This window comes from Moschus berezovskii, chromosome 16 (assembly GCF_049115385.1).
Source record: "Moschus berezovskii isolate FMDL1 chromosome 16, NW_MosBer_1.0, whole genome shotgun sequence".
In the NCBI taxonomy this organism is placed as follows: domain Eukaryota; kingdom Metazoa; phylum Chordata; class Mammalia; order Artiodactyla; family Moschidae; genus Moschus; species Moschus berezovskii.
Window position 1 is genome coordinate 61,706,012 of NC_142475.1, and position 27,122 is coordinate 61,733,133.

The following is a 27,122-nucleotide window of genomic DNA, read 5'->3' on the forward strand; positions in this document are numbered from 1 at the left end:
TATATTTTAATCTTTTTCTTGTTAAAGATAATGTAAGTGTTGTGTACATTTGAGGGTCTAAAATGTAAGCATATTTGTTCTTAATAGATTAGCAAGCATTAGTCAGGCACCTTGCCTAGGTCCTTTTGTATTATTTTAATAACTTAGGAGCTGATACTAAGTGTCCTTATTTTCCACACAGGCAGAAGGAGAAAATGAAGTAAATAATGAATTGGCAAATCGAATGTCTTTGTTTTATGCTGAGGCAACCCCAATGCTGAAGACCTTAAGTGATGCTACAACGAAGTTTGTGTCAGAGGTAGGCACTGCCTAGGAGGTTACTCTTCGTGTCATTCCTCTCAGCCTGTGTCCAGGTGGGCTGGGCTCAGTGAGTGCACTGCAGACCTTCCAAGCTGACAGATGTGCCTGGTGCACTGAGTCTGGTCCTCTTCTCTGAGACCCACTTGTACACGCCTGCCGGCACCCTTAGGATGGATCATCGACACCTCCATGGTCTGCTGACCACAGTGAGGTCTTGATACTGTGCAAGCAGATAACTTAAGGGTTTTCATCCCCAATTCCTTTCTTTATCTCACCCCTACATCCCCTCCATCAGACAAGGCAGTCTTATTGGTTCTCCTTATTAAAGTGTACCCTGAGTCTGAGAACTTGACCCTGTACTAGCTCAAGTGACCTCTCCGGAGCACCCCACCTCTTCCTACTTGGATTTCTGCATTCACGCTCTGACCCACTTTGGCCTGTCTCCTGAGTGTAGCCAATAGTCTTCTTAAGACGCAAACCACATTCCCTTCCTCCTCTGCGTAAAAGGTTTCCAGTTTGGGAAGTTAAAGAGGGAGGGGGCGCATGTATACCTGTGGCTGACTCCCGTTGATATATGGCAGAGGCCAATAATATTGTGAAGCAGTTTTCCTTCAATTAAAAATAAATAGGTTTTGGACAGGGGAAAGGTCTCCAATCGACTTCCCAGGGCCCTTAGAAGCAAATCCACATGTCGCGTGTCTCTTGGGGCCTCGTCTGCATGTCGTGGCTGTTCCCGCCCAGCTCTCAAATGTAAGGGCTTCTTGAGAGATGGGAGGATCTCAGCTGTCTTACTCCTAGCTGTGTCCTCAGAGCTTAGAACAGTACCTAGAATCTAGTGCATTTTTTTTTCTAGTGCATTTTTAAAAACAAAATTTAGAGGAGGAATCAGATTTTAAAGTTGATAATTTTTCATGTTATGCTAGGTTTTAAATTTTTCATAAGTAATAGCTGTTCATCACTCTTTTGTTCTCTGTACACTTTTACAGAATAAAAATTTACCAATAGAAAATACCACAGATTGTCTAAGCACCATGGCTAGTGTGTGCAGAGTCATGCTTGAAACACCGTGAGTATTTGCTGATCTTTTTCACTTTAACAGTCCTGTTGAAATGATTGACAAAGATATGAATATGTCATATTTGGAAGATGGAATTAAATATATCCCAAGTATGTAATAAAATTAATTACACAGCTTAATGTAGGTTCTGGTTAAATGTATAAAGTACATTTGGTTTTCAGGTTCATCAGACCAGTCAGATGCTTCAGAATAGGGTTTTGTGTGCTTTTCAGGGGCTCGTCTGGTTATGCCTGTCAGATATTCTCTTTCCTTTTCAAAGAGCACTTTGCCTTTTTGCTAGAGGGCTAGAAATATTCTTAAATGCTTATCCCTTCCTCTCAACATTAGTTATTAGTTCTCATCTTCTTTTTTCTCCCCAACACTAACCTAAATTCTCTTCTGGGTTTCTCCTCTCTGTCACACCATTTGTAACATATACTACAATGTTTTCTGTCTGAATGTTCCTGTCAGCAGGCAGAAAGACTTCTTCCTATATTCCTGAATAGTATATAGTTTTATTATATAACTTTAGTTTTTGTGGGGCTTTTTATTTCCCAAAACAGTATTATATACTCATCTTATTGGAAGACCTTTTGAAGTAAGAGAGAAACTGCTTATCCTCATAGCATCGTCATTCTCATCTAGGGCAGCAGGGTCCTGGGGAGTGAAGGGACTTGTGCACGGTGACTGACATGATACACGTGCTTGGGTGTCTCCATTGTGGTCTGAACTCTTTCTGCTATGCCATACTGCCTTCCTTGTAGACTAAAAGTGCTGTTTCCTTTTTCGCGTTTGAGAGAAGACTTATGATTGAATTTTAGAATATTAAAATCCTGCAATACAGTAATATGTTTAGATCAAGTTAGTGTCTATAAATGCCAATACTTTTTCTATTAAGCTAGTTCCTTTTCTCATCACATTTATGATGACAGCCTTTCAAAGCACCCCTCCCCAAACTTTTACTTTGGGGCTACTTTTAATCTCTCTAAAATTGTCTGATCTCCACTGAGCAGAAGGGGCAAGATACCAACATGCATATGAGACCAGGATGTATAAGTGGAAACTGTTCCGCCCCCTCATTTCTCTGGGAATCTCGTTGCAGAGAAGGTGAGGGTATAGTCCCAGCGTCCCTTTTATATATCAGCAGGATACAACTTTGAGCATCAGCCAGCTCATGAGTCTGTGATGGGCCTCATTCACCTTTATGTTTCCTGCCCTCCAGGGAATACAGAAGCAGATTTACAAATGAAGAGACGGTGTCATTCTGCTTGAGGGTAATGGTGGGCGTCATAATACTCTATGACCACGTGCATCCAGTGGGAGCATTTGCCAAAACTTCAAAAATTGATGTAAGTTGAATTTGTTTTTTATGTAATTCCCAGTAATTTCAAACATAAGTGGAAACTATAGGCTTTTATATAAAGAGCTAGCCAGCTACACTCTGTCTCAGAATTTAGTTTTATAGTTTGTGATAATGGTAGATTTTGGTTTTCTCTCTTCTCACGGTATTTGTTATAGCCCAGTTACAGGTGGAATAGAATGACTGAAGGTAACTGCACTCTTTTAGAGTATCTCCTTGTGGGGAAGCCTCATTCATAAAGTGGTACTTCTACATATTTTGCAGTATGTGTAAATAAATAATGAAACAAAAAAAAATCTTTTTATTGTATCCTTTCATTCCTTTGACCAAAGGCCATTTTCAAACAAAAGATTTACTTTCAAGTGTATATTAAAAGCCAGTAGAGGTGCCCCAGTGAAGAAAGCTGGAGACTGTGTACTGTCCCTCCTCCCAGTCATCATAATTTGTGGTTGCAATCTGAGTTTCTCTACTTTGTAATTTCTCGCCTCACTCTCACATCTGGCTCATGAGAATTTTAACCAGTATTTACTGAGAATTGTCTTCCAGTTATCCTGTGACAGACTCTTGGCATCTCATGTATAGAGGACTGATGATTAGTCAGTCTTTTTGTCTCCATCTATCCTATGTAGAGAAATCAACATTTTTTGAATCATTATTGTGTCCCAGGAATTTTAACATTTGCTCTCTATTTAACTTTGAAAATACTCTTAGGATGTAGGTGTTATTTCCCCTGTATTAATAGAGAAATAAAGTTTAGGGAGATTTTTTAATGTAATTGCTAGTGAAAGGTACCTGGATTTTGAACCCACGTCTCCATGGCTTTCGAAGCCTGTGGTGTTTCTGCCATGCTATGCTTTCTCACAGTAATCAGGCTCATCTTCCTTGCGGATCATTTTCATCGAGTTGTTCCCTTTCTGTGAAGCCCGTGACACATCTCTGCTGCCATCCCCATCAGCTCCCCATGAGTCCTCCTGGTTTTTGAGGCCCTCTCTGAACTGCCCTGTGCGATTCACCTTAGCCGTTTGCATGTGATGAGCTTTCTTACTTTTTTTATTGGGTTCATCTACCTGGAAGGTGCCTCTTTTTCTTACCAGTGTGTCCATTCCATCCTTTAAAAGGTTACTCAACAGCTTTTCCAGAAAGTCCTACTTTAGTAAACCTTTAGTTTTCTCATTAGTGTGTTCGGTGCTTCTGTTCATCTGATTTGGTTTCCAGAAAGTTTTGTTTGATTGACAAACTGAAAATAACACTTGGGTAGATTTTTTCCCCCTATTCTTAGAATAATTGTTTTGACATTTCTAGTGTGTAATTTCTCATGAGTGCCGTAGTTACGGAGCTGGTTTAAGTATTAACTGTATTGAGAATGAATGTTAGATGGAAAATCAGTGTTTGACCTTTGCTGTTTCGTTTTCTACTTAGATGAAAGGCTGTATCAAGGTTCTTAAGGACCAACCTCCCAACAGTGTAGAAGGTCTTCTCAATGCTCTCAGGTGGGTACACGCACAGGTACACGTGGATAGAGTGAACGTGTTAAGATGCTTCAGTGTATGAATAATACATAAATGTTAGAAATGTGAAGATCTCATGTTGCTTGTTGGCAGTCTTGCTTTCAAATATTGATCACAGTATATTTTATAATGAAGAATGTGTCCCACTGAAAATAACAGCTTCATTTCTTTGCCGAAGAGTGTGGCTTTCACTTTTCTGCCCACCTCAATGGAAGGACTGCTTTTTTGTTTTGTTTTTTTTAATAAAAGCAATTGTATAAAACTCAGAAAACAGGAAAATTTTAAGAAGAAAATACGAACCCTCACTATTTTGAAATAAACCACTATTTAACATTTTGGTATATACCCTTCCAGTTTTTTTTTTAACATTTTGATACATATCCTTCTAGAGTTTCTTTTTAAAATACTGTATAGCTTCATATAAAAGTTACCTTTTACAAAATAATATTATACAAATGGTTTTATAGCTGAATTTTTCCCTTCACTTCAGTTCAGTTGCTCAGTCATGTCCGACTCTTTGCGACCCCAAGAATCACAGCACGCCAGGCCTCCCTGTCCATCACCAGCTCCTGGAGTTCACTCAAACTCACCTCCATCGAGTCGGTGATACCATCCAGCCATCTCATGCTCTGTCGTCCCCTTCTCCTCCTGCCCCCAATCCCTCACAGCATCAGAATCTTTTCCAGTGAGTCAACTCTTCGCATGAGGTGGCCAGAGTATTGGAGCTTCAACTTTAGCATCAGTCCTTCCAATGAACACCCAGGACAGATCTCCTTTAGAATGGACTGGTTGGATCTCCTTGCAGTCCAAGGGACTCTCAAGAGTCTTCTCCAACACCACAGTTCAAAAGCATCAATTCTTTGGCAGTTAGCCTTCTTCACAGTCCAACTCTCACATCCATACATGACCACTGGAAAAACCATGGCCTTGACTAGATGGACCTTGGTTGGCAAAGTAATGTCTCTGCTTTTTAATATGCTATCTAGGTTGGTCATAACTTTCCTTCCAAGGAGTAAGCGTCTTTTAATTTCATGGTTGCAGTCACCATCCACAGTGATTTTGGAGCCCAAAAAAATAAAGTCTGACACTGTTTCCACTGTTTCCCCATCTTTTTCCCATGAAGTGATGGGACCAGATGCCATGATCTTTGTTTTCTGAATGTTGAGCTTCAAGCCAACCTTTTCACTCTCCTCTTTCACTTTCATCAAGAGGCTTTTGAGTTCCTCTTCACTTTCTGCCATAAGGGTGGTGTCATCTGCATATCTGAGGTTATTGATATTTCTCCCGGCAATCTTGATTCCAGCTTGTGCTTCATCCAGCCCAGCGTTCCTCATGATGTACTCTGCATAGAAGTTAAATAAGCAGGGTGACAATACACAACCTTGACGTACTCCTTTTCCTATTTGGAACCAGTCTGTTGTTCCATGTCCAGTTGTAACTGTTGCTCCTGACCTGCATACAGGTTTCTCGAGGCAGGTATACTAACTTTTCCCTTAGTATAGTATAATTATATTTCTGTGTTCATACTACAGATCTTTATTACTTTTGTACATTTTTCATAATGAAAATAAAGCAGCCTAGTCATTATTTGATGTCTGTCTTCTCAGTTTAGACTTACTTGATTTAGTTACTAAATCTCCTTTGAATCCTGGACTGTGTTTAAATGAAAATCTCAACCCATTATAGAGTCTTGACTGCAGAGGTTTAATTGGTAGTTATCATTTCCCTAATGTAAAAAATGATTTGCTTGTTACTTGATTGTTTTGTGTTTGAGCACAAAAACTATGTGAACGCAGATATTTATTCAGTGACTTTTTGAAGTCATAGGCCAGTGTAGTGCATTGTAATTCACATAATAGAATAAACTGATTTCCAATATAGTATTACCTTCCTCACATGTTTCGTGAGCAGAACAGATTGTTTATTCTTTTTGGACACTTAGTCACATCTGGTACATCATTAAGTAGAATTTAGGCTGTGTCATTTCAGCTGAGTGGAACCATGAAATTATTTTATTAAGATGATGAAAAGTATTCTATAAGCAGTGACTGTCTAAATAAAGATGGTCTATTCTGGGAGTAGGGGTGGGAAGAAGGCTCAAGAGGGAGGGGAGATATGTATAATATATATGTATAGTTAACTGATTCTCATTGTTGTTTGGAAGAAACCAGCACAATGCTTTAAAGCAATTATCCTTCAACTAAAAAATAAATAAAAAGAAGATGTATTCTAAGTGAAAACCAGAATGATTAAGGAATATAATATAACAACAACAAAAAAAGTGCTTATGTCAAATTGTTTCAACCATAAGCCTATCAAAAACCTTAACTTCTTTGAACTTTTTACTCTGGAGACTTCTCACTGAATATCAATATTTACGGTTTTGTGATTCTTGCTGCTTGATCCCTTTCCAAAGATTTGCCATGTCATAGTCAGCTTGAGCTCTCTCCCACGCCCTTTCCTTTCTGATTGGTTAGGCTCTTCCAAAGCCAGCAAGTGACAGGAACCCTTTTTTTCCCTAAAGTAAGAAATAATAGAGGTCTAGGAAGTTTTAGTGTAACATTTATCTACCCTGAAGGGACTGTGTTTCCATCAGTAATTTAAAGCGCAGAGTTCACTTCTGTTTTTCACAGTGTAAAAGTAATTTGGTGTGGAACAGAGGAGGGCAGTGGCAGTGAGGACAAAGGAGTTGACGTCCACCCCAAACAGGCTGAGTTTGAGAGAAAGGGGGAGAAGACTCACTGTCTACCAGGTGAGGCGAGAGCCACCTGGCAGCTGTAGGTTTCCTTTTAAATAATATCATAGAAGTCAGAAAATAAAAGTTCGCTGCAGAGATAACTCCTGATCTGTTCTTACTCAGAGTGAAACACATTCTGTGTCCGGTTGGTATTCCCCCCTGGGAGGTTTTGTGAGGTTAACCAATATACCTGTTGTGATGTAGTGGTGGTTATAATTAGTAACAGTTTTATTTCACCGTGCATTTACCATGCAGCTTCATGTCTGGGGCTTTATTGCCTCCACCACAGCTTAGTGAGGCAGCTGGTGGATATGGGCCAGAGGGGGTGTCTCCATCCTACAGTAGGTACCTGAAGCTCTTGAGAGACTTAAAGATGACACAACTAATAAATGTTGTAGTCTATTTTCAGATTCAGGGTTTTATTCTTAAAATCCCATATACTTGATACTGCATTATCAAGCCGTAGGTTTACTCTCAGATTAATCATTGTGCTTTGGAATCATCTGGATGGAAGGGAAATGCAGATTCCCAGGTTACCACCTCCAGAGAGTCTAGTCTTCTCATTAGGTCTGGGAAGGGGGGCAGCACAGGCACCTCATTTTATAAATAAGCACCCTGTGTGTTGTAGATAACATTGGTACTTTGAGAAACACTGCTTAAACTAAACCAACCTAGCTCTTAACATGCCTCACTCAGAACAAAGAAAATATTGTTAAGAAAGTATTTTAGAATCCCCAAAGTGCTGTGCAAGTGTTGTTATTTCTATCTCTACAAAATAGAACACACTTTTGCTGCATTATTTTCTTTTTTAAGTGACTAGGTTATTTATTACAGATGCTCACTCCACCCTTTTCCTCGGAGTCAAGTTTTAGATAATATAGTTGCATATACATATATATATTTGCTTGTTTTGAATATTTTTCTGTAGTAATGATACAATTCCCTCCATCTGACACTGTGCGAGGAGGAGAAAGCAGCGAGCCATGTCTGTGTTTTACAGACGGAGCCATGGAACCAAGTTCCTTTGATCATAAGAGAAAGAGAAACAAAGAAAACTAGAGCTGGGAGTTCAGTTTCAGTGCTAGATAATTACCTTCTTTATTAATTTATTAAGTTCATTCTTAAATAGTAGTTGCTTCAGTGGAAAAGTCATATGCTCTTAGAAAAGGAGTTTTGTATTTATGTATAAAGTGAAATAATAACATTCATCTTCACATATACGTTATTTTCACTTGTGGTTAGATGCTGTTGGCCTTTTCTTGATGAAAGTGTGAGGATGAACTGTCTTAAATATAAAGGAGAACAGGAGTTTGCAAACTGGTTTTGTAAAGGACCAGAGAATAAGCAAATATTTTAGGCTTTGTAGGCCCTATGGCGTCTGTCACAGTTATTCAACTCTGCCCTGGTAGCAGGAAGGTGACCATAGACGATACTTAAGTGAATCAGCATGGCTCTGTTCCAGTAAAATGTTATAGGCACTGAGATTTGAGTTTGATGGAACTTCCACATTAACGTGAAATACTATTCTTTTTACTTTTTCTTTCAACCATTTAAAAATGTAAAAATATGCTTAGCTCACAGGCCATACAAAAATAGATGGTAGGTTGGATTTAATCCATGGGCTATACTTTGCCAGCCTTTGATATTGGACAGCTATTTTCCTTTGAGAGGGAAGTTATAGATAATTGTTTACTGTAGAATCTAACCAAACCTTTTCAATGAGGGAGGTAGTTCCAAATGAGTAAAACAGCCATTGGATATTCTGTTTAAAGGTAGGAGGAGCATCAGCCAGCAGGGACTGAACAGGGGTGAAGCTGGACTGAAAAGGCCTTCTTATGTAAGACAAGCTCTTCTGGCCACTTGTTTCTCTTAATGTAATTACAGAACCTGATGCAGGCTATGTTTGTTTGTGCTTTTAACCCCCTAAAATGGATGTTTTTCCCCTTGTTAGGTACACAACAAAACATTTGAATGATGAGACTACCTCCAAGCAGATTAAATCCATGCTGCAATAACAGTTCTGGAAAAGCACCTGCTGTAGACGGAAGACAGTATTCTGCAGTGACTGAGAATGCACAGTTTTTAGTGATTGCAATTACTCTCTCATTTACTCTTGCTTTTTATTTCTTTCCTCTGTTCCTATCCCTCTTTTTTAATCATGTTCTTGATCTTAAGACTTTTCTGTGCCAAAATCAGTAAAGTTATACTCTGAAGGGATATTGTCCTTTCAAACAGGCCATCTAAGGCAGCTAATTATGCATCGCATTGGGGTCTCTACTGAGAAAAATTCTGTGACTTGAACTAAATATTTTTAAATGTGGATTTTTTTTGAAAACTAATATTTAATATTGCTTCTCCTGCATGGCAAAACTGCCTATTCTGCTATTTAAAAACCCTCAATGACTTTATTTTCTACTGCCGCTTTTTCCATGTGCAGCCAAAATAAAAATGTTTAAATTAACTGTGTTGTACAAATGGTACCCAACACACACTTTTTTTAAATTAGTAAGACTTTTGTTTAAAGTTTTAAGTTTGCATTTTGACTTTTTTTGTAAGGATGTATGTTGTGTGTTTAACCTTTATTAACTAACGTTAAAAAACTGTGATGTGTGCGTAGAATATTACGTATGCATGTTCATGTTTAAAGAATGGCTGTTGATGATAAAATAAAAATCAGCTTTCATTTTTCTAAGTGTGGTTTGGATTACTGATGTTTTGTTTCTAGGTCTCTAGAGCTTTCCCTGTGTATATTTTTTGGAATGTATGTGTACAGTACATTTTTTCCCCTTCTTTTAGGGGAGAGCTGGGTCTTTTTTATTACTTTAATTGCTTTTAAAATCTAGCTGAGTACAGCAAGAGTAGTGGTGGTGGTGGTTTAGCCACCAAGTCCTTTTCCGACTCTTTGTGACCCTTTGAACTGTGGCCTACCAGGCTTCTCTGTCCATGGGTTTCCCCAGGCAAGAATACTGGAGTGGGTAGCTATTTCCTTCTCCAGGGAATCTTCCTGACCCAGGGATCGAACAGTGCATTGCAGGCGGATTCTTTACCAAAACTGAGCCACCAGATAAGAAAGACCTAGTAATCTGGTCACACTTGATTTTTATCCTTGATTTATTCTTGCATGGATGTAGCAATGGAAGGGAAACTACACTTTTGCTGGAAGGGCAGTTTTCAGGAGCTGGAAGGTGGCAACTTGAAAGAGTATGTGGAGGGAAGACCAGTCCGCTGGGAGGAGAGTGAGTATGCGAGGGGCTTCCCAGGAGAAACCGAAGGCCGCAGTGTCGCCAGTGGTAGGAAGCTTCATGTGCTTATTACTTTAAGATCATAGATCTTAACCATAAAGTGTCCTAATGGGCAGAAGCTGCTTAAGGTTTGTCTCATCCACCCATGCTGGGTTAAGGGTTATCTGGGAGAAAATCCCAGAGAATTCCATCCTTGTCTCTGGCTCACTAGTACCAGATGACCATGCCCACAGCCTGTCGTGATGGAATCCCTGCTCACCTCTCTGCCACCCACAGCGTGCTCCCAGCAAGGCTCAACTGTGTGCTGCTCAGATTGTTCCACTCAGTGTCACACTTGGGTCCCACTGGTCCCTGGGCCTGTCATCCCCTTCTTCCCTCACGTTCATCTACGGAATAGCAGCTCTCATCTTTGGAGGATCCGCTTGTGTCCGACAAAGCCTTGGGGATAACCCAAGCCACCTTCCAATAAAAAGGATGTTAGGTTAAATAGGGCTTCCCTGGTGGCTCAGAGGTTAACGCGTCTGCCTCCAATGCGGGAGACCCGGGTTCGATCCCTGGGTCGGGAAGATCCCCTGGAGAAGGAAATGGTAACCCACTCCAGTATTCTTGCCTGGAGAATCCCATGGATGGAGAAGCCTGGTAGGCTACAGTCCACGGGGTCACAAAGAGTCGGACACGACTAAGCGACAGAACAGAAGAGAAGGTTAAATAGTCACCCTTCCCCGAAGGTAAGTCCACCTGGAACCTGGAGATGCTCTGTCATTTGGAAAAAAAGTTATTTGCGACTGACATTAAGTCAAGGATCTGGAGATAAAACCATCCTGGATTACATGGGGTCCTAAACCCAATATAAGAGGCAAAAAAGGGGAACCGGACATAGCAGAGGCCGTGTGAAGATGGAGGTGTGAGTGGAGGGAGCCGTGTGTCTGCAAACTGAGGGCCCAGAGTCACCGGCAGCACCAGAAGCTGGGGAACTTTCTCCCAGAGAGCCTTGCCAAAGAAACCAACCCTGCTGACACCTTGGCTTCAGAATTTCGACCTCCAGGACTGGGAGAGAATAAACGTCTTGTTTTAAACTACACAGTTGAGGCTAGTTAGTCATGGCAGCCCTAAGACTCTCATACAAGTGTCTCATCCAACACTGCTGCCGTCTCACCGGACCACTTCCCTCATCCCGTGAAAACTTAAGAGCCTCGTCTGATGTCCCTTCAGCATCCCAAGGATTTTTCCCAGTACCTAGATCTAAGGAGGTGCCAAGTGTAACTGAATGGATATAAATTAAAACATTTCGTGGCTGAAATAGGTAACATTAATACTGCTGTGGCCTTTGCAGTTAATGCAGTTTGTGGTCTCCACATCAGAGAACAAGTGGAAGTTTCTCTCAACCTCTGACCAGGCCTCAGCAAACTCCTCTGCAAGCCAGTCCCCCTGCCACCTATTTCTGTACAGCCTATGAACTAAGAATAGTTTTTCCATTTTTAAAAGTTTGGTAGAAGTCAAAACTATATTTTGTGGCATGTGTAAAATACATGACATTCAAATTCCAGTTTCCATAAATGTTAGTGGAACACAGCCTCACTCATTTGTTTACATGTTACTTTTGGCTGCTTTTGCATTACAACAGCAGAATGGAATTCTTGTGACAGGCCATATGGCCCTCAGAAAGTTGACTGATCTCTAGTTCCAAGAACAGATGTCTTTGAGAACCTGAAGAAGTTGAGGTTGTTGGAACCATGGAACAACAGCTTCCGTGTGTTGGAAGCACGGTGCTGCATAGGAGCCATCTCTGCTTCCAGAAAGTAGGTTTAGTTTGGTTAGTAGTCACCATTCAGATAGTAAGAAGGTCTGCCGAGTCTGATCTCTATTCATGTCTATCCTCAGAATGAAGGATTGTAGGACTGGCCATGGGCTCATCAGCAAAGAGGACCAGGATTTTATAATCAGTCTGCCCGGTGTGCTGGAGGGAGGTGTGACTCCACTCTGTGCAGGTGAATCTCCTACCACTCTTTTACCCCCTCCACCTCTAAAACACAGCCTGGTTGGTATCGCTTTACTCATCCAGTACCCCGGCACTGGTGCCTCTTCCTTCATGGGATAAAGTGTGGCTTCATGTCTTACACCAGCAACACCCTTCCTGATGTGTTTTTCATACTGTTTCTGCAACCCTCAACCTATGTCTGGATGAGTAGAACTTTTCACTTGGCTGTTTTCCCACTAGCGATTTGGATTAAGAAGCATGCTGGACTATTTTAAGATTACTCCAAGTATTTTAGACTTAAGGCATTTGTGCTCAAATCCAGGTCTTTGAAGTTGAAATGACATACTGATTCCATTTGAGATGGCACTAATTGCTACTCCATAAATTCTTACGAAATTATCCCTTATTTCACATGTTTCACAGTCTTAACATGGTGATCCTAGAAGATGGCAGTGGAAAGATCTGTAGATTAAAACTCAGGAAACCCCAGCCACATTGCTTTTTTTCTATCTTCCTAGTCAGTAAAATGAGAATGGAGACAGTATCTCCAACATTTGATTCCATGTCATACAGTATCTCCAACATTTGCTTCCATGTCAACATTTGATTCCATGTCTTATCTATACTGTCTGCCAAATGCTGCATTCGTGTGAACAGTTACAACGCAGACTTCCGAGGTGGTGCAGCTGCGTTTAAAACTTATAACTTTGGCTGAGCCTCGTGTGTCCGTGTTTATGAGGTGGAATGCTTGAAATACCTACCCCTCTACTGTAGCCCTGGGGGTTGTGCTTGCTGGTGCTGCACTGTCCATGTGCACCAGGATGCCACCTGCCAGTCTCGTTACGACAATCGTGATGTTTGTATCGTAGCCTGTTTCAGGTGGCATGTCCATGAACGTGTATGGTTCTCCACTTACCCCAGAGTTGTCCCCAGCACCAGTTCTGACTACTTAGCTCAGTCTAGGGGAGAGTATTATTGGGCAAAGATGCCCAATTTTAATGATCCTTTAGAGATTCTATAACTGATTAATAGTAACTTACTGAGGTGCTGTGTCCTAGTGCTAAGTCGCTTCAGTCGTGTCCAACCCTATGGACTGCAGCCCGCCAGGCTCCTCTGTCCATGGAATTCTCCAGGCAGGATTATTGGTTGCCATTTCCTCCAGGGCATCTTCTAGATGCAAGGATTAAGCCCACGTCTCAGGTCTCCTGCACTGGCAGGCAGATTCTTTACCACTAGCACCACCTGGGAAGCCAGAATTTACTGTGTGTGTGTGCTTAGTCACTCAGTCGTGCCCGACTCTTGCAACCGCATAGACTGTATGTAACCTGCCAGGATCCTCTGTCCATGGGATTCTCCAGGCAAGATTACTGAAACTTACTGTGAACTAGTGCCATTTATTTAACTGGGCAGGCGATTAACTGCTTATTTGAAACCAAAACTAGCAGCATAATTATTTTAAACACAGTGCTCTGATCTAGTGGTAATTCCAGCAGTGCTCACAGCACATTCTGGTGTCAGAAACTTTAGTACCTGTTCACAGCCCACCTAGACAGTGTCCTAGGACTGAAGATGGGTGCCGGGTGGGGCATTTGTGGAGGACAGCAGTAGTTTTCTGCGTTTAAGAAGAGGGTATATGGGGAAACAGAGGCAGCCAGTGGGGAGGACAGAGCTGTAGAGGCCACCGGAAGGCTGGCTTTGGTCTAGTCATCAGAAAGCTCAGTGAAGGAGTGACTGGATCTGATGTATTTGATATGGCTCAGTCCAACTGCTGTGCCAGGGACAGAATGAGGTGAGCAGGAACAGGCAGGGAGGCCAGGTGAGCCATTGCAGTAACCAAGGCAGAAGTGATGGCGGGTCCTTGAGTGGACGCGGTGAGCAGGGGCCAGAGCCGGGATATGTTTTGAAGGCGGAGCCCCCTGGGACCTCCACAGACCGGATGTGGGGGTGTGGGAGAAGAGTCCAGGGCCATCCTGGCCTGGGGCCTGAGCACCTGGGGGCTGGGGGCCAGGAGCGTGCCCTGCAGAGTGAGGGGTGGAGTCTAGGTCCTGGAGGCACTGGCTCCTGGCTTCAGGCAGCGCTCCTGCCGCGAGCACCTGGCATCCGTTGGTCTGGTGGTGGTGGCAGGGCGGGGGGATCCTCCAGGGAGCATTTGGCTGTGAGAGGCTGGGCGGAAGGGTAGGGCTGTGGAGGGTGGACCACAGGACAGTCTGTGTAGGGGAGTCTCCACTCTGCAGTTTGATCCCTTTCTGCCCCTCTCTTGCTTTATGACTTCCCTGGGCCCCACTTTCCCCATCTGTAAAAGTCAATCTCTGTGGTCCCACCTCAGTCCTGGAGTAGCTGTTGAGGCAACACTGGCTTCTGGGGTCCTGAGAGGGGAGAGCTGCTCCCAGGGGTCAAAGGCAGTTGAGGCGCCTGTGCCCAGACCCCCGGGGCCGCGGGCAGCTCACCTGTCCCAGCTCTGTGGCCGGCCCCAAGCTAACAGCTCCTGGAGCCCCGGACTTAGCTGCTGAAAGGAGAGTTCAGACAAGAATCATCCTGTGAGGGCCGGTGGGTGGGCTCACTAGTGGTCCTCCAAAGGGAGGAAACCACCGTATGTAAGCTTGCTATTCAAGGGGCGCAAACATGAGAAGACATGTTCAGAGAGGTGAAGAAACTTGCCTGAGGTCACACAGCTACTGATAGGGCCAATTTTCAGTCGAAATCTACTGGCCTCAGAGCTCTTGCTCAACATATTTTTCTCCAGCTTTGATGACAGAATCCTCACTTTCTCCAATAGAACCCGTTTGATTTAATTAGTACAATGTGGATTCATTTATGACCACCTCTCATTTGAGGCAAAAGCTGCTTTTCAAGAAAGTTTAACTTAAAGACATAAAATTATGGAAGAATATTATGTGCTCTCCAGAACACAAGAGAGAAGCCTTTCATTGCCACTGGACGTCTGTTCCCTCCCCTGCAACAGGGAAGACTTTTGCTGGAGGAGAGGACTGGCCAGTTTGTGTGATGAAGTTCAGAGAGGGAAAGAAAGAATTTTCATGAAGATCATGTATATGGACTCATTTCATGTCCTTGAAGACACACATGAGTTAAACATTAATCCCTTTTAAATTACTTGTGGCTCATTAACTTATTAAAACGTGGGCCTCTCCTGAGCCCATAGCGCAACGATGCAAAACAAGAGGCTTGATTTATTTGGTGGGCTGGATGATCCCGGCAACGCAGAGTGGAAAGTGTGTGTGTTCCTGTGTTCCCCACAAGGAGGAGCCCCTGTCCACTCTCCAGACAGAACTGAGGACGCGCAAATGTGAAAGTGTGACATTGGTGCATTGGTTCCAGAGGAGGGCCTTCCAGGGATTGGTGTGAGGTCTGTGAACATCCTCTTGCCTGAAGTCTCACTTCTCAGGTTACAGAGACTGTTTCAGTTCAGTTCAGTTCAGTTCAGTCGCTCAGTCGTGACCGACTCTTTGTGACCCCATGAATCACAGCACGCCAAGCCTCCCTGTCCATCACCAACTCCCGGAGTTCACTTAAATTCATGTCCATCGAGTAGGTGGTGCCATCCAGCCATCTCATTCTCTGTCGTCCCCTTCTCCTCCTGCCCCCAATCCTTCCCAGCATCAGAGTCTTTTCCTGTGAGTCAACTCTTCGCAGGAGGTGGCCAAAGTATTGGAGTTTCAGCTTAAGCATCAGTCCTTCCAATGAATGGCACGCAATATGCTACATTTTTTTAAAAGTAAGTGTATAAAACTAAGTTACTGAATTTTTCTGCAAGATAATTTATACGAGTGATGGGAAAAATACTGAAAGGATAAACATCAGAATGTCAATATTGGTTATTTCTGAGAAGTGGTATTAAGGAGATTAAAATGTTCTTCATTCCTTTCTGAACTTTTTTTTTTTTTTACAGTGACCACTGTTTTGACTGTCAGTCAAGTTTCATCGGTAGAAGAGAATATATCAAGTGATCCTGCTGAGTGATCGCTCTGCCTCTGAGCGCTTACTCATTTCCGTCTGGGTGGGCTCTGCTAGGAAAAGCATGGAGCTGGGAGTGGGGAGACCTGGTCCTGGCCTCAGGCTCTTCCTCTGCTCCCCGTGAACAGCCTGACACACACGTGTGCACACCCACACTGCCCACTGCACACACACTCACAGCCCTTAGCCTGCACCGTGCTCCATAGTGAAATCCCCAAACAGAGCCGTTGGGTGACAACGGAGCAGTTTGACCCACTGTGCTCATTTCACAGGTGGGGAAACAGGCTGAAGGAGAGTGGCAGGGTGCTGAAATGAAGGGGAGGCTGGCCAAGTCCTCTGAATCTGGAGACAGGTTGGGCAGCTTCTTCCACAACAGCGACCCCATTCTCAACAATGACATGGCACAGTAACAGCCGACACCCAGGCACTGTGCCAAACAGTTTATTTACAACCTTTATAATTTTCACTACAGTCCTACGAGCTAGGAATTCTGATCACCCCATTTCATGGGGGGTGATTTTACAGGAGAAAGAAGCGCAAAGAGGGCAGGATATGCCCAAAGCTACCCAACTTCGGCGATGGGGAGAGAGTTCTGGAACCAGCCTCTACAGGCCCTCCTGGAAGAATCCTGATCCAAGGTAGGACTCCAGCCTAACTGGGGCCCTTCTGTCCCCGATCTGGATGGGCGACTGAGGTCTGGGGGCTGGTCCTGAGAAGGAGAGAGGGTGTGAGCTGAGCCAGCAGAGCCCCATCATCACCGGGGGCCACCTGCGTGGAGGCTCCGGGCCAGCCATTCCCTGGAGTCACGGCAGCAGGGCCCCTCGGGGAGCACAGAGAACCTTCCTCAGGCATCGGTCTGGAGGGCCGTGGGGCTGGGCTCGGCCAGCAGCTGCAGCCCCATGAGGGACACGTGAAGAGCAGGCAGCTGCGGCACCGCCTCAGGGTCCCAGGTGACTGGGTGGCCAGGGCCCCGCAGCTCCAGCCCACAGCTCTTCACCAGGCTCTGGGTGAGGGCCGTATGCTCACGCTGCAGCCAAGAGAGGACTTCCAGGGGCAGCGAGAAGCCTGTGTCTTCCAACTGGTTGTAGTTCTGCTCTAAAATGCTCGCCACCTGCCAGGAATCACCCGGGAGGAACACACAGGTCTCCCAAGGCTGGACGCAGTGGGACCCGCCCTGAGGGTGGGTGCCTGGGGCCTCTGATCACTGCCCCGCCCCCCCGCCACCACACCTGAGAGCCTGGGGCCTTGCCCCCTGCAGAGCTGGGGCTCCAAGGACCGTGACCCCCAAACACGCCCTTCCCTGTGCTGCCTGGGGCCTTGGTTTCCAGCACTCCCAGGGCTCCCAGCCCCTGCATACACTGTTCTGCCTGAAAACCCACCCCATCTCTTCATTCATTAATCCCTGAATTGCGTGGAGGGGCCCCCTTTCGGAAATACCCCTCGGCCCCAACAGCTGCCAACATAAGCTACACAAGACCCAGGGCATCTCCTGTTCCAGGCACTGTCTGCGATCACCTGTTGGAGTCTCCACTTGACCAGCCTGTGTTCTCAGGCCCGAGCAGGACCCAGCCTAACCCCTGAATGAGCCTGTGTGTGGCTGCCGTGGTGGTCTGGATCCACAGGGGTCAGAGCCCAGCGCACCCCCCACGCCCCCTCCCCAGGCTCTCACCAGCTGCAGGGGCAGGATCCCTCTCTGCAAGCACCGGGTCAGCAGGCAGTGTTGGGTGGCAGTCAGCGCTGCAGGGAGGCGGCTCCCAGGAGGACAGGCTGGGATACTGGAGCCCTGAGGTGGAGACATGCCCCACCCGGGATCTCTGGGGCCATCTTTCCCCAGGAGGTTCTAGAAGGTGGGATCTGTGTCTGCCCTGGAAGTGCTGCATGGCCTTCAGTAAGACCGCTCCATGGCCCTCAGTTTTCCTAAATCACAATCCGTCGAGAGTGTGCGGGGGGGGGGGCTTCACTGACCAAGAGAGGTCGTGTGTAGTAGCTCACCGCTGGATCTGGTGGCTTTGTGAGGTGGTTACTGACCGGAGATTGGCGAGACTGGCCCGGGATCCCCCTGCCGAGCCAGCACGAGAACCCGGCCCCTCCTCCAGCCCTAGCGGGCCCTTTTCGAGGGCGACAGACCACCCGAGGGGTTCCGGAGGGTGCTTAGGACCCGGCACCCCGGTGTCCGTTGCTGCAGGGGGCCGGGGAGGAAGAGCGAGGAGAGGCAACCTGGGTCCCTGTCTGTCCTCCGCCCATGCACCCTGCCGCCCAAGCTCCCGTCCCCACGCCCTGGTGCCCCAGCCCCTCACGGTGCCAGGGAGGCTGGGACGAGCCTGGGTTCAGCAGCGCTGGACCACGGTCCCTCCTTGGGCTCCAGGAAGAGCCTCGCACAACCGGGGGTGCGCAGCCAGCAGGGACCCCTGGAGGCCGTCAGGACCCAGAGCACCTCTGGCTCCTGCCGCTTAGCCCCCGCCCCCTCCCTGCTCTGACCACGGGCCCCTCACTCTGCCTTCGCGCTCCTGAAGGCCCCGGGGGCTCTGGAGCAGCTCCTGGAGGGCGCCCAGCAGGGAGAGCCCTGGCTCCTGGGGCAGCCTGGCCAGGGCCTCCAGCTGAGCCCCCGCCTGCCTCCTCAGCCCTGGAAGCCGGGCTCCTCGCCGGGGGCCCTGCCTGTGGGGGGAGGTGTTGGCACCGCTGCGTCCTGTGCCCAGGCTCCTGCCTGGCGCCAGCCCCGCCCTACTCAGCCCCGGGGAAGCTCCGGATCAGGCAGAGCGCGCCTTTCTGTGCCCACCCCTCCTGCCTTCCCTGGTACACCATAGGCACTCAGCATGTTCTGAGCACCTACTGCATGCCAGGCACTGCACACCCCGGGGCGTATCCTCACCTTCCGCCTTCCACCACGTCCCTCTCTTCCTCCTGAGTCACTTACCCTGCCAGGGCTGATGCTTCAGCTCAAGGAGAGGCCTCTTCTCTGCCCCGCTCTGTCTATTCCTCGGACCCCTGGACTGAGGCCCTCTCCACCCCATCGCCCCTCTGGGATGGCTAAGGCAGGGCTTCTCAGGGTCTCCGCGCCCCTGCAGAGGCGGGTGGGTGAGTGGGTGCTCTGGCAGGGTGGCCAGAGGGCCCTGCCTTCTGCCTCCTGTTTTGTTAACCATACAGGCTGCCTCTGGAGAGCCTTCCAGGTACCCAACGCTGCCCAGACATCACTACCGATCTTCCTAACCTGTGAAGAAAGCCCAGACCTCCCCTTGTATGGTGGGGAGACCAAGGCTGGAGCCAGCCTATGAGCTCACCGTCCTGCTCACAGCCTGGTCCTGGGGTTTTGAGCGTATCTCCATCCCCCCGGGGAGAGGACACAGGGCCTTCCCTGCCCCTGAGTGACACGGGTTGACTGAGTGGGGCAGGAGGGGGGCCCTGATGACAGGGTCAGGGCCTTCTCTGGAGAGGCGGTGATTTCTGGCTGGGTTCCTGAGCTCCTGGCAGGGATCACTCACCTCCACTGGCATTTCTACAGAGCTTCCCTTCGGGCAGGTACAGAACAGCTGCGTGGGAGCAGGGGTAGAGAAGAGTCCCTGGACCACCGATGAGCAGGCCCACCCCTGGTCCACATGATTCTCTTGTCTCTCCTTTCCTCAGGTCCAATGCCCTGGCCCCATCCCCACCCCCGGGGCAAGCTGGGAACAGGCTGGGGGGTGAGACCTCCCTGAGATCTGGCCTGGAAGCCCACTATGAAAGGCACCTGAGTGCTCAGGCCCACGAGGAAACAGCCTCCCTCTCCCTCTTCCTGCCCCTTACTTGGCAGCCGCACCGCCCTCCACCAGCTCCTCCACCCTCCACGTGCCCCAGCGATCCTCCTCCATCACCAGCTGCAGCACCCTGTAGGCCAAGACAGTGCCCTGTGGGATGCCCACTGCCTTCTCCTTGGCCATGGTGCCTTGACCCTGCAGCTGGGAGGGGGCAGGGAGATTCTAGGACCTGCAGGAAGGGGTCTCAGGGCTAGACAGGAGCGGGGGATGGCAGGCACAGGGGGAGGGGCTGCAGGAGGCCAACCTGATGACCAGGGGCTGCTGAGGTTGGAGATGAGGAAGGTGCAGAGGCAGGGGTCACTCGGGCACAGCAGGAAGGCACTCTGCAAAATATGTTGCACGTGAGACATTTCCAAAAATCCCAAGGCTTTCTGGGGTCAAAGCAATACACGGTGGCATGGCAAAAGCGCTCCAAGGTCCCACTGCAAAGAAATGAGTTTTCTTTTGCCTCACTAAGTGTTGTCCAGAGTTTGGAGGGTTCACTTCAGGAAGGGCTGAGCTGGAAGCCTGGGGCGTGGCAGTTCGAGAACCTCCATGGGTCGTCCTCTGTCAGTAGGCAGCTGACAGAGGGGGCTCTCCGGAAGCTGGGACTCCCGAGTTGGGGCCAGTGGCGCTACCGTCAGCACTGGATCCCACCGGAGAAGTGCTGCCGCGAATCAAGAGAACTATCCTGGGGAACGGATGAGACGAGACCATGGAGACCATTCTGTACCACCTCCGAGCTCCCGGACAGTATTCAGTGTGGTGGCCTGGAAACTGACCCCCAGGCGACCGGCCCCCCTGCCCTCATGGGGATGGTGAGCGGTGGGGCCCATGGGTGCAACTCGATCTGTGGGAGTCGAGATCCCCCCGAGCCCTAGAATGCTAGTGAGGCCCCGCCTCCCCATCACAGTGGGGACCAGAGGCAGCCCATGGACGCTGCATGGCCTAAGAATGGAGCTGGTGAGGAGCAGGTCTGGGTCTTGAAGGCAGGTCGAAGGAACCCTGCCTGTCGGTCCCTGTCCTTGGCACGTCCCGGGCACTCTTCTCACATCGCTGCAGAGTCTCACCCTGATTCCAGCCCAGCTTCGTGGACCAGAGAAGTCAAGCTCAGAGGGCCAAGTGACTTGCCCAAGGCCACACAGCCAGCCAGGCAGGGGCAGAGCTGGGGTTCGCACCCAGACACACCCAATTTCAAAGTTGATGCAAAACCCCCTGCACTGCGATACTGCTCCTCAGCAGCAGGTAAGACTCACCCGGGAGAGTCAGAACACCAGCAACTGGGTCCTCGTCCACACCAGTGAAAACTCTGTGTGTGTGTGTGAACTGGTATTTTTAAAAAGTCAAAAACCAACAAGACACCTCTCCAGGTGATTCTAAAGTGCAGTTAACACAAGCGCCCAGGGATTCCACACTCCTGGATGAGATGGGGTGGTTTGCCAGGAGTGAGGGGTGGGCTCCTTGGTGGCTTTTAGCACCAAGCATACCACATTTGCGCCCCCAGGATACCCCCCTGCACCTGGACGTGGCCCAGAGGAGAGACAGCTCCCTCTGCTCGGCTCTGAAACGTGGCGTTTCACATTTTACAGGCCTCCATGGCCTCGGTCACCTCGTACAGGCTCTCCTTCTCCTTCCGGCTCTGCAACTCCTGGAGGAACGAGGGTCTCGGAGTCCTCAGTTTCCTGCCGGGGGTGCTGTTGGGAGCAGGAGAAGAGACAGAGCTTGGGGGGTGCTCTCCAGGGCTCCCCCGCTCTGGGGCCTTGCGCGGTGGGCAGCCTGGACTCTGTGCTGATATGGGCGGGGGAGCCTGGCCTGTACTCAGGACTGGAATTCAAGGTCAGGTGGCGGTGGTTGGAAACATCCGCCACCTGAGATATCTGTCTCCTGCAAGACTTGAAATGACCAGCCCCGAGGCTGCCACTGGTCTTCTTGCCCACTAAATTGAGCAAAAGGCGTATGTTACATGTGGTGTTTAAAAATTTTGAGATAATATTAAAATTGGTAGTAGTGGTGATGTAGTCATTCAGTTGTGTCTAACTCTTGCAACCCCCTGGACTGTTGCCTGCCAGGCTCCTCTGTCCATGGAATTTCACAGGCAAGAAATACTGAATTCGGTTGCGATGATTTCCTTCTCCAGAGGATCTTCTTGACCCAGGGGTCGAATTGCAGTCTCCTGCATTGCGAGCAGATTCTTTACTGACTGAGTTACCAAAACCCCAGTTTTAGCTTCTCTCAAAAAAAAAAAAAACAAAAAACCAACAAACTGGTGCCACGGAGCGCACCTGTTGCCTCACCCTTGGCAGCTACCGCACTTCTTTTTCTTTTTCTGGCCTTAAAAACAACCAGGGGTTTGAAATCTCTGACTTAACACGAGTCCCTCTCACTGCCCACTCTCTCTTCCCCGGGGGGGGGTTCCTGCCCCTGGGTTTGCTGCTAATAGTGGACTGCCCCCATCCTAAGCTACTCTTCAGAAGGCTTCTTTCCAGGCGCTCAAGTGGCTGGGACCTTGGGGCTTTTCCCTCCTGCCCCCCGGCCCCGGGGGCCTGGGCCCACGGAGAGCAGAGCCCAGCTCGCCTGGCTGATGTTCCCACCTCTCCTCCACCAGAGTCTCCCAGGTGTAGGGGGGCACCCTGAGCATCCACACAGCCAGCATGGAGCTGCGGCTCACTGCGCCACTGCCTGTTGCCTTCCCCTGCTGCCCGGTGCCCAGGCTCACACCCCCTGTCACGGCTCCCGCCACTGCCTCCTGGAAGCAGATGGGTTCGCTGCAGCTCAGCTCTGTGGGGAGAGGGGTCCAGGTGCGGGCCAGGGGCATGGGGGGACTAGACCTCTGCCTCAGGCCCCAGTTTGGCCTCCACCTCTTACTGGCTCGGTGTGACCCCAGGGCAAGAAGCCCTCGACTCCTGGAGCCTCAGTTTCCCCATCTCTAAAAGGGGCGGAAGAATGACAGAGTTTTCCCTCCAAGAGTGGTGGCCAGCATTTACCGAAGAAATTGCCAACAGGGTCCCTGCCACCCAGCAAGCACTTGGTGCCTGTCAGCCATTACGGCGATTAAAGTGATGATGATGATCACTCATCAGAGAGCCGGGACAGGAGGGAGGAAAAGGTGCGCCCTTCTCCACACGGCAGGCACGTGCTGCCTGGGGGTGTCCCTGGCATGTGCCTGGGTGGAGGGGGTGTCAGCTTTCTCCCCCAGGTGGACCCTTTATCAAGCAGCACCGTGGTCCCCTCCACTCTGCCAGCTGCCAGCCCCACTGGGAGGTACCTGGGATGGGGGAGCCGGGCTCTAGGGCGTCCACAAGGGAGAAGTCCGTGGAGACGAAGGGGGTGTCCCTAGGCCAAAGGGGGCATCTGTGTTTCTTCCTCACCAGGCAGAAGGGGCGCAGGCGCAGGGTGCTGGCCAGGCTGTCGCCCTTCTGGCCCAGCTCTCTGACCAGGCTCTTGCTGTCCCTCGAGAAGAACGATGACAGGTTCCTTGAGGGGTGAGAAGGGCGGGTGTCTCCCAGGGCTGTGGGTGTGGGGGCCCTGGTGAAGCTGTCAGCTGGTTGAGCTTCTAACACAGTGAGGAGGGGGGTGCCCTGAGCAGAGGGCCCCCACCCCCATACCTGGGTGCTCAAGTCAGCATGTAGGTAGAAATCACAGGTGGTCAAAACCCCCTGGAACCATCCTTCCAATCACCCCCCCACCTGCCTGCACGGGACCCCGAGAAACTCCAGGACCAAGGATGCCTCAGTCTGAACAGCTGTTCCCTTGGGTAGGTGGCTCTGAGCCTTGTTAGGTAGAAGTATATACATATTTACATAAAATATTTGTGTGTGCTGTGCTTATCGCTCGGTGTGTCCAACTCTTTGCGACCCCATAGACTGTATCCCACCAGACTCTCCTTTGTCGGTGGGAATTTCCCGGGCAAGAATACTGGAGTGGGTTGCCATGCCCTCCTCCAGGGGATCTTCTCCGCCCAGGGATTGAACCCAGATCTTCCACATTGGAGGCAGATTCTCTAACATATGAACCACCAGGGAAGCCCATATTTATAGGTTATTATTATCTATAACAATACTTCCTCTTGGGGATTGCAACCAGGACTAACGAGCTGCTTGTAAAGCACTTAGAACAGTGCTGGCACATGTTGATAAGCTGTCCCCTCGGGGGTCTGGCCCAGCCTCCTAGTTGGGAGGGTCCCAGGCAGGGTCCAAAGCTGGGGTGGGGGATGGTTGGGGGGTGAGCGGGTGGGGGCAGCAGCGTTTTGTTCAGCCTTTGATAGCACTTGCTATGGCAGTGGGCACCTCACCTTGGAGGGCACCGGGGAACCACAGAGGGCTCCTAAGCAGGACAGCAACATTGCACACCAGCGTGTGAGTTTCAGGAGGAGCACCTGAACAGCCGGGAGCACAACCGAGTGGAAACGGGAGACTTGAAGAGCTTATAACTACATCCAAAGGACATGACTGTGGGCTCCAACCAAGAGGACAGATTTGTCCCCTGCTGGGGTCTGGGGGAGAGAGTGTAAGGGGTGGAGGGAAGCGAGGGGCTGACTCTTCCACTAGGCATGGTGCCCAGGGCCCCACAAAAATATTTTAATTTATTTAAAATCAGAAGAAAGAAAATTTTAACTCTCAAAGAATGTCATAATACTTAATATGAGAATATTTGTCTATATATGAATACACTTAAGATCAAAGAGAAATGTAACAAATGGTTGGGAGTGGGCCAATACAGTCTTAAATGGTAATTTTAGTGTTTTTTTTTTTTTTGGTGGGAGTGTTAAGGACTCTTGAGTCTGGGAGGCAGCATCTCAGTTGCTATGAAATGAAAAGACGCTTACTGCTTGGAAGAAAAGTTATGACCAACCTGCTGCTGCTGCTGCTAAGTCACTTCAGTCGTGTCCGACTCTGTGTGACCCCATAGATGGAAGGGATTCTCCAGGAAAGAACTAGACAGCATATTAAAAAGCAGAGACATATTTTGCCAACAAAGGTCCATCTACTCAAAGCTTTGGGTTTTCCAGTAGCCATGTATGTATGTGAGAGTTGGACTATAAAGAAAGCTGAGCAGTGGAAAAATTGATGCTTTTTAACTGTGGTTTTGGAGAAGGCTCTTGAGAGTCCCTGGGACTGCAAGGAGATCTAACCAGTTCATCCTAAAGAAAATCAGTCCTGAACATTCATTGGAAGGACTGATGCTGAAGCTGAAACTCCAATACTTTGGCCACCTGATGCAAAGAACTGACTCATTGGAAAAGACCCTGATGCTGGGAAGGATTGAAGGTGGGAAGAGAAGGGGACGACAGAGGATGAAATGTTTGGATGGCATCACTGTCTCAATGGACATGAGTCTGAGTAAACTCTGGGAATTGGTGATGGACAGGGAGGCCTGGCGTGCTGCAGTCCACCGAGTCGCAAAGAGTCGGACAAGACTGAGCGACTGAATTGAACTGAAGTCTTGTCGACTCTTTCAACCCCATGGACTTAATGTAGCCCACCAGGCTCCTCTGTACATTGGATTCTCCAGGCAAGAATACTGGAGTGGGTTCTCAGAAAAGTGCTCCTAATTTTAGTATTTTTAGGGAGGAACGTGACTACGTGGCCCGTGCGGGGCGGCTGCAGACGTTCCCGCCCAGGGCCTGCAGCAGGGGCGCTGCCCGAGCGCTCGGAGGGGCGCCGTCGGGCCCCGAGGGGACCTGAGAATTTGGGCCGCGACCGCTGAGGGGACCCCGGGGGGACAGTGTGCGCGACACGGGCCGCCCCAGCCAGGGACTCGGCCTCATGGGGAGACTGCGAGAGAGGCTCTCCGAAGAAAAGGGGTCCGGGGAGGGAGGGCGGCGCAGAGAGAGGGCAGGGGGGCCCCCAGAACCCGGGTACCGGCCCCTCCCCCAGTCCCTACCTGAGGCTCCGAGTGACGGGGTGACTGTCCTGACCCCAGGCTGCGCCCCACGCAGGAGCCCTCTCGGAAGCCCGCCCGGACCACCAGGACCACCAGGGTTTCCAGCCCTGCTCGTGGCCCCCGGGGGGCGCGGAGTCTCCCACCTCTCCCTCTGACCCCGGACCCTGATCCCCGGGGGTGAGTCTCCGGCTTTCAACAAGGGTGCCGTGGATGTACACTAATATTAATATACGTGCTGTTTTTCTTTCATGTAGTTTAAAGAATCAAATTGTTCCCAGATTTGTAATTTTTTTTTAAACCTCAGATGCCCCCTTCTCTGCCAGCCCCCTACCCCCCCGCCCCAGTTCCTCCCCAGAGACATAACTTTGAACTCTTTTTGTTGTTGTTTTTTTCTCTCTTTTTAAGGACTGTATTGAGATGTAATTCACACACAGTTCAGTGTCCAATTCAGTGATTATGAGTACATTCACAGAATTGTGGAGCCATCCCTGAAGTCAATCTTAGAATATTTTCATCACTGCCTCCCACCCCAAGAACCCCATCCCAACCACCTTTGTGCTTTATAGATTTGCCTATTCTAGATATTTCATATAAATGAGATAATACAAGACGTGGTCTTTTGTATCTGTCGTCACTTAAATAATAGCTTGCTCAGTTGTAGGCATTAAACATGGACCTACACCAGGGAAAATGAGAATTTAGGTCCCCCCTACCTCTACACCCAGACAAGTCCCATCCCTCCTCTGGAGTTATAATTCTCTTTGTTCTTTACTGTTACTGTGACTCTGTAAACTCTACTCAGCTATTAATAAATTGTAATTACTTTTTATTTCCAGGAGGATTTTGATAGTTTCTCGTCCTTTTTTCCTTTTCTTTCTATTTTTTATGACCTATATCTAATTAAATCCAAACTCTGTCAAATGTTTAAATCTCTTCCTCTTACACCCAGATTCCAGGTATTTTATCAATTTCATACTCCTGGAGAACCTCTCCCCAAGGCTTCCTATCACTTAGGTGTATCACATCCTCTTACAACTTTCAGGAAAAGGGAACATAGGCAGTAATTAAAAAAAAAAAACTTCAGTTGAAAATATCCTTATTCTACCTTGATGATATAGACTTCTAAATTGGAAATAATTTTCCATCAAAATTTAGGAAGACCTTGCTCCATTGCCTCTAGTCTGCAGTGGTTGTATTTTAAAGGCATTCTCATGTCTGATCTTTTGTAAATAACCTGTTTTTCCCCCTGGAGTTTCACTTTGTCCACACGTTCTGAAATGTCCCTGAAATGTTGTGGTATGAGCTAATTTTCATG

General features: G+C 48.3%; 2 protein-coding genes across 12 annotated transcripts in view; one reads left to right on the plus strand and one right to left on the minus strand.

Annotated features, from left to right (window-relative positions):
- Positions 1-9,654, plus strand: part of CYRIB (CYFIP related Rac1 interactor B) — a 148,548-nt gene extending 138,894 nt beyond the window's left edge. For all 11 annotated transcript variants that reach the window (XM_088844865.1, XM_088844867.1, XM_088844859.1 and 8 more), the window contains 5 exons: positions 182-298; positions 1,287-1,366; positions 2,580-2,706; positions 4,137-4,207; positions 8,914-9,654. In XM_088844865.1, coding sequence (XP_088700991.1) covers positions 182-298; positions 1,287-1,366; positions 2,580-2,706; positions 4,137-4,207; positions 8,914-8,977 — 459 coding nt within the window. In that variant the 3' untranslated portion in view covers positions 8,978-9,654. The remainder of the gene's footprint in view (positions 1-181; positions 299-1,286; positions 1,367-2,579; positions 2,707-4,136; positions 4,208-8,913) is intronic.
- A 7,199-nt stretch (positions 9,655-16,853) lies between these two features.
- LOC148775257 (gasdermin-A-like) lies at positions 16,854-25,691 on the minus strand. The gene is made up of 14 exons (XM_088844579.1): positions 25,507-25,691; positions 24,358-24,416; positions 24,216-24,299; positions 23,190-23,477; positions 22,516-22,702; positions 21,512-21,606; positions 20,476-20,591; positions 19,935-20,086; positions 19,634-19,824; positions 19,433-19,530; positions 18,616-18,805; positions 18,179-18,333; positions 17,818-17,994; positions 16,854-17,265 (listed from the first exon to the last, which is right to left on the minus strand). Exons 1-14 carry the CDS (start codon positions 25,689-25,691, stop codon positions 16,999-17,001), a joined length of 2,244 nt encoding a protein of 747 aa, XP_088700705.1. The 3' UTR covers positions 16,854-16,998.
- Positions 25,692-27,122: the final 1,431 nt, after the last annotated feature.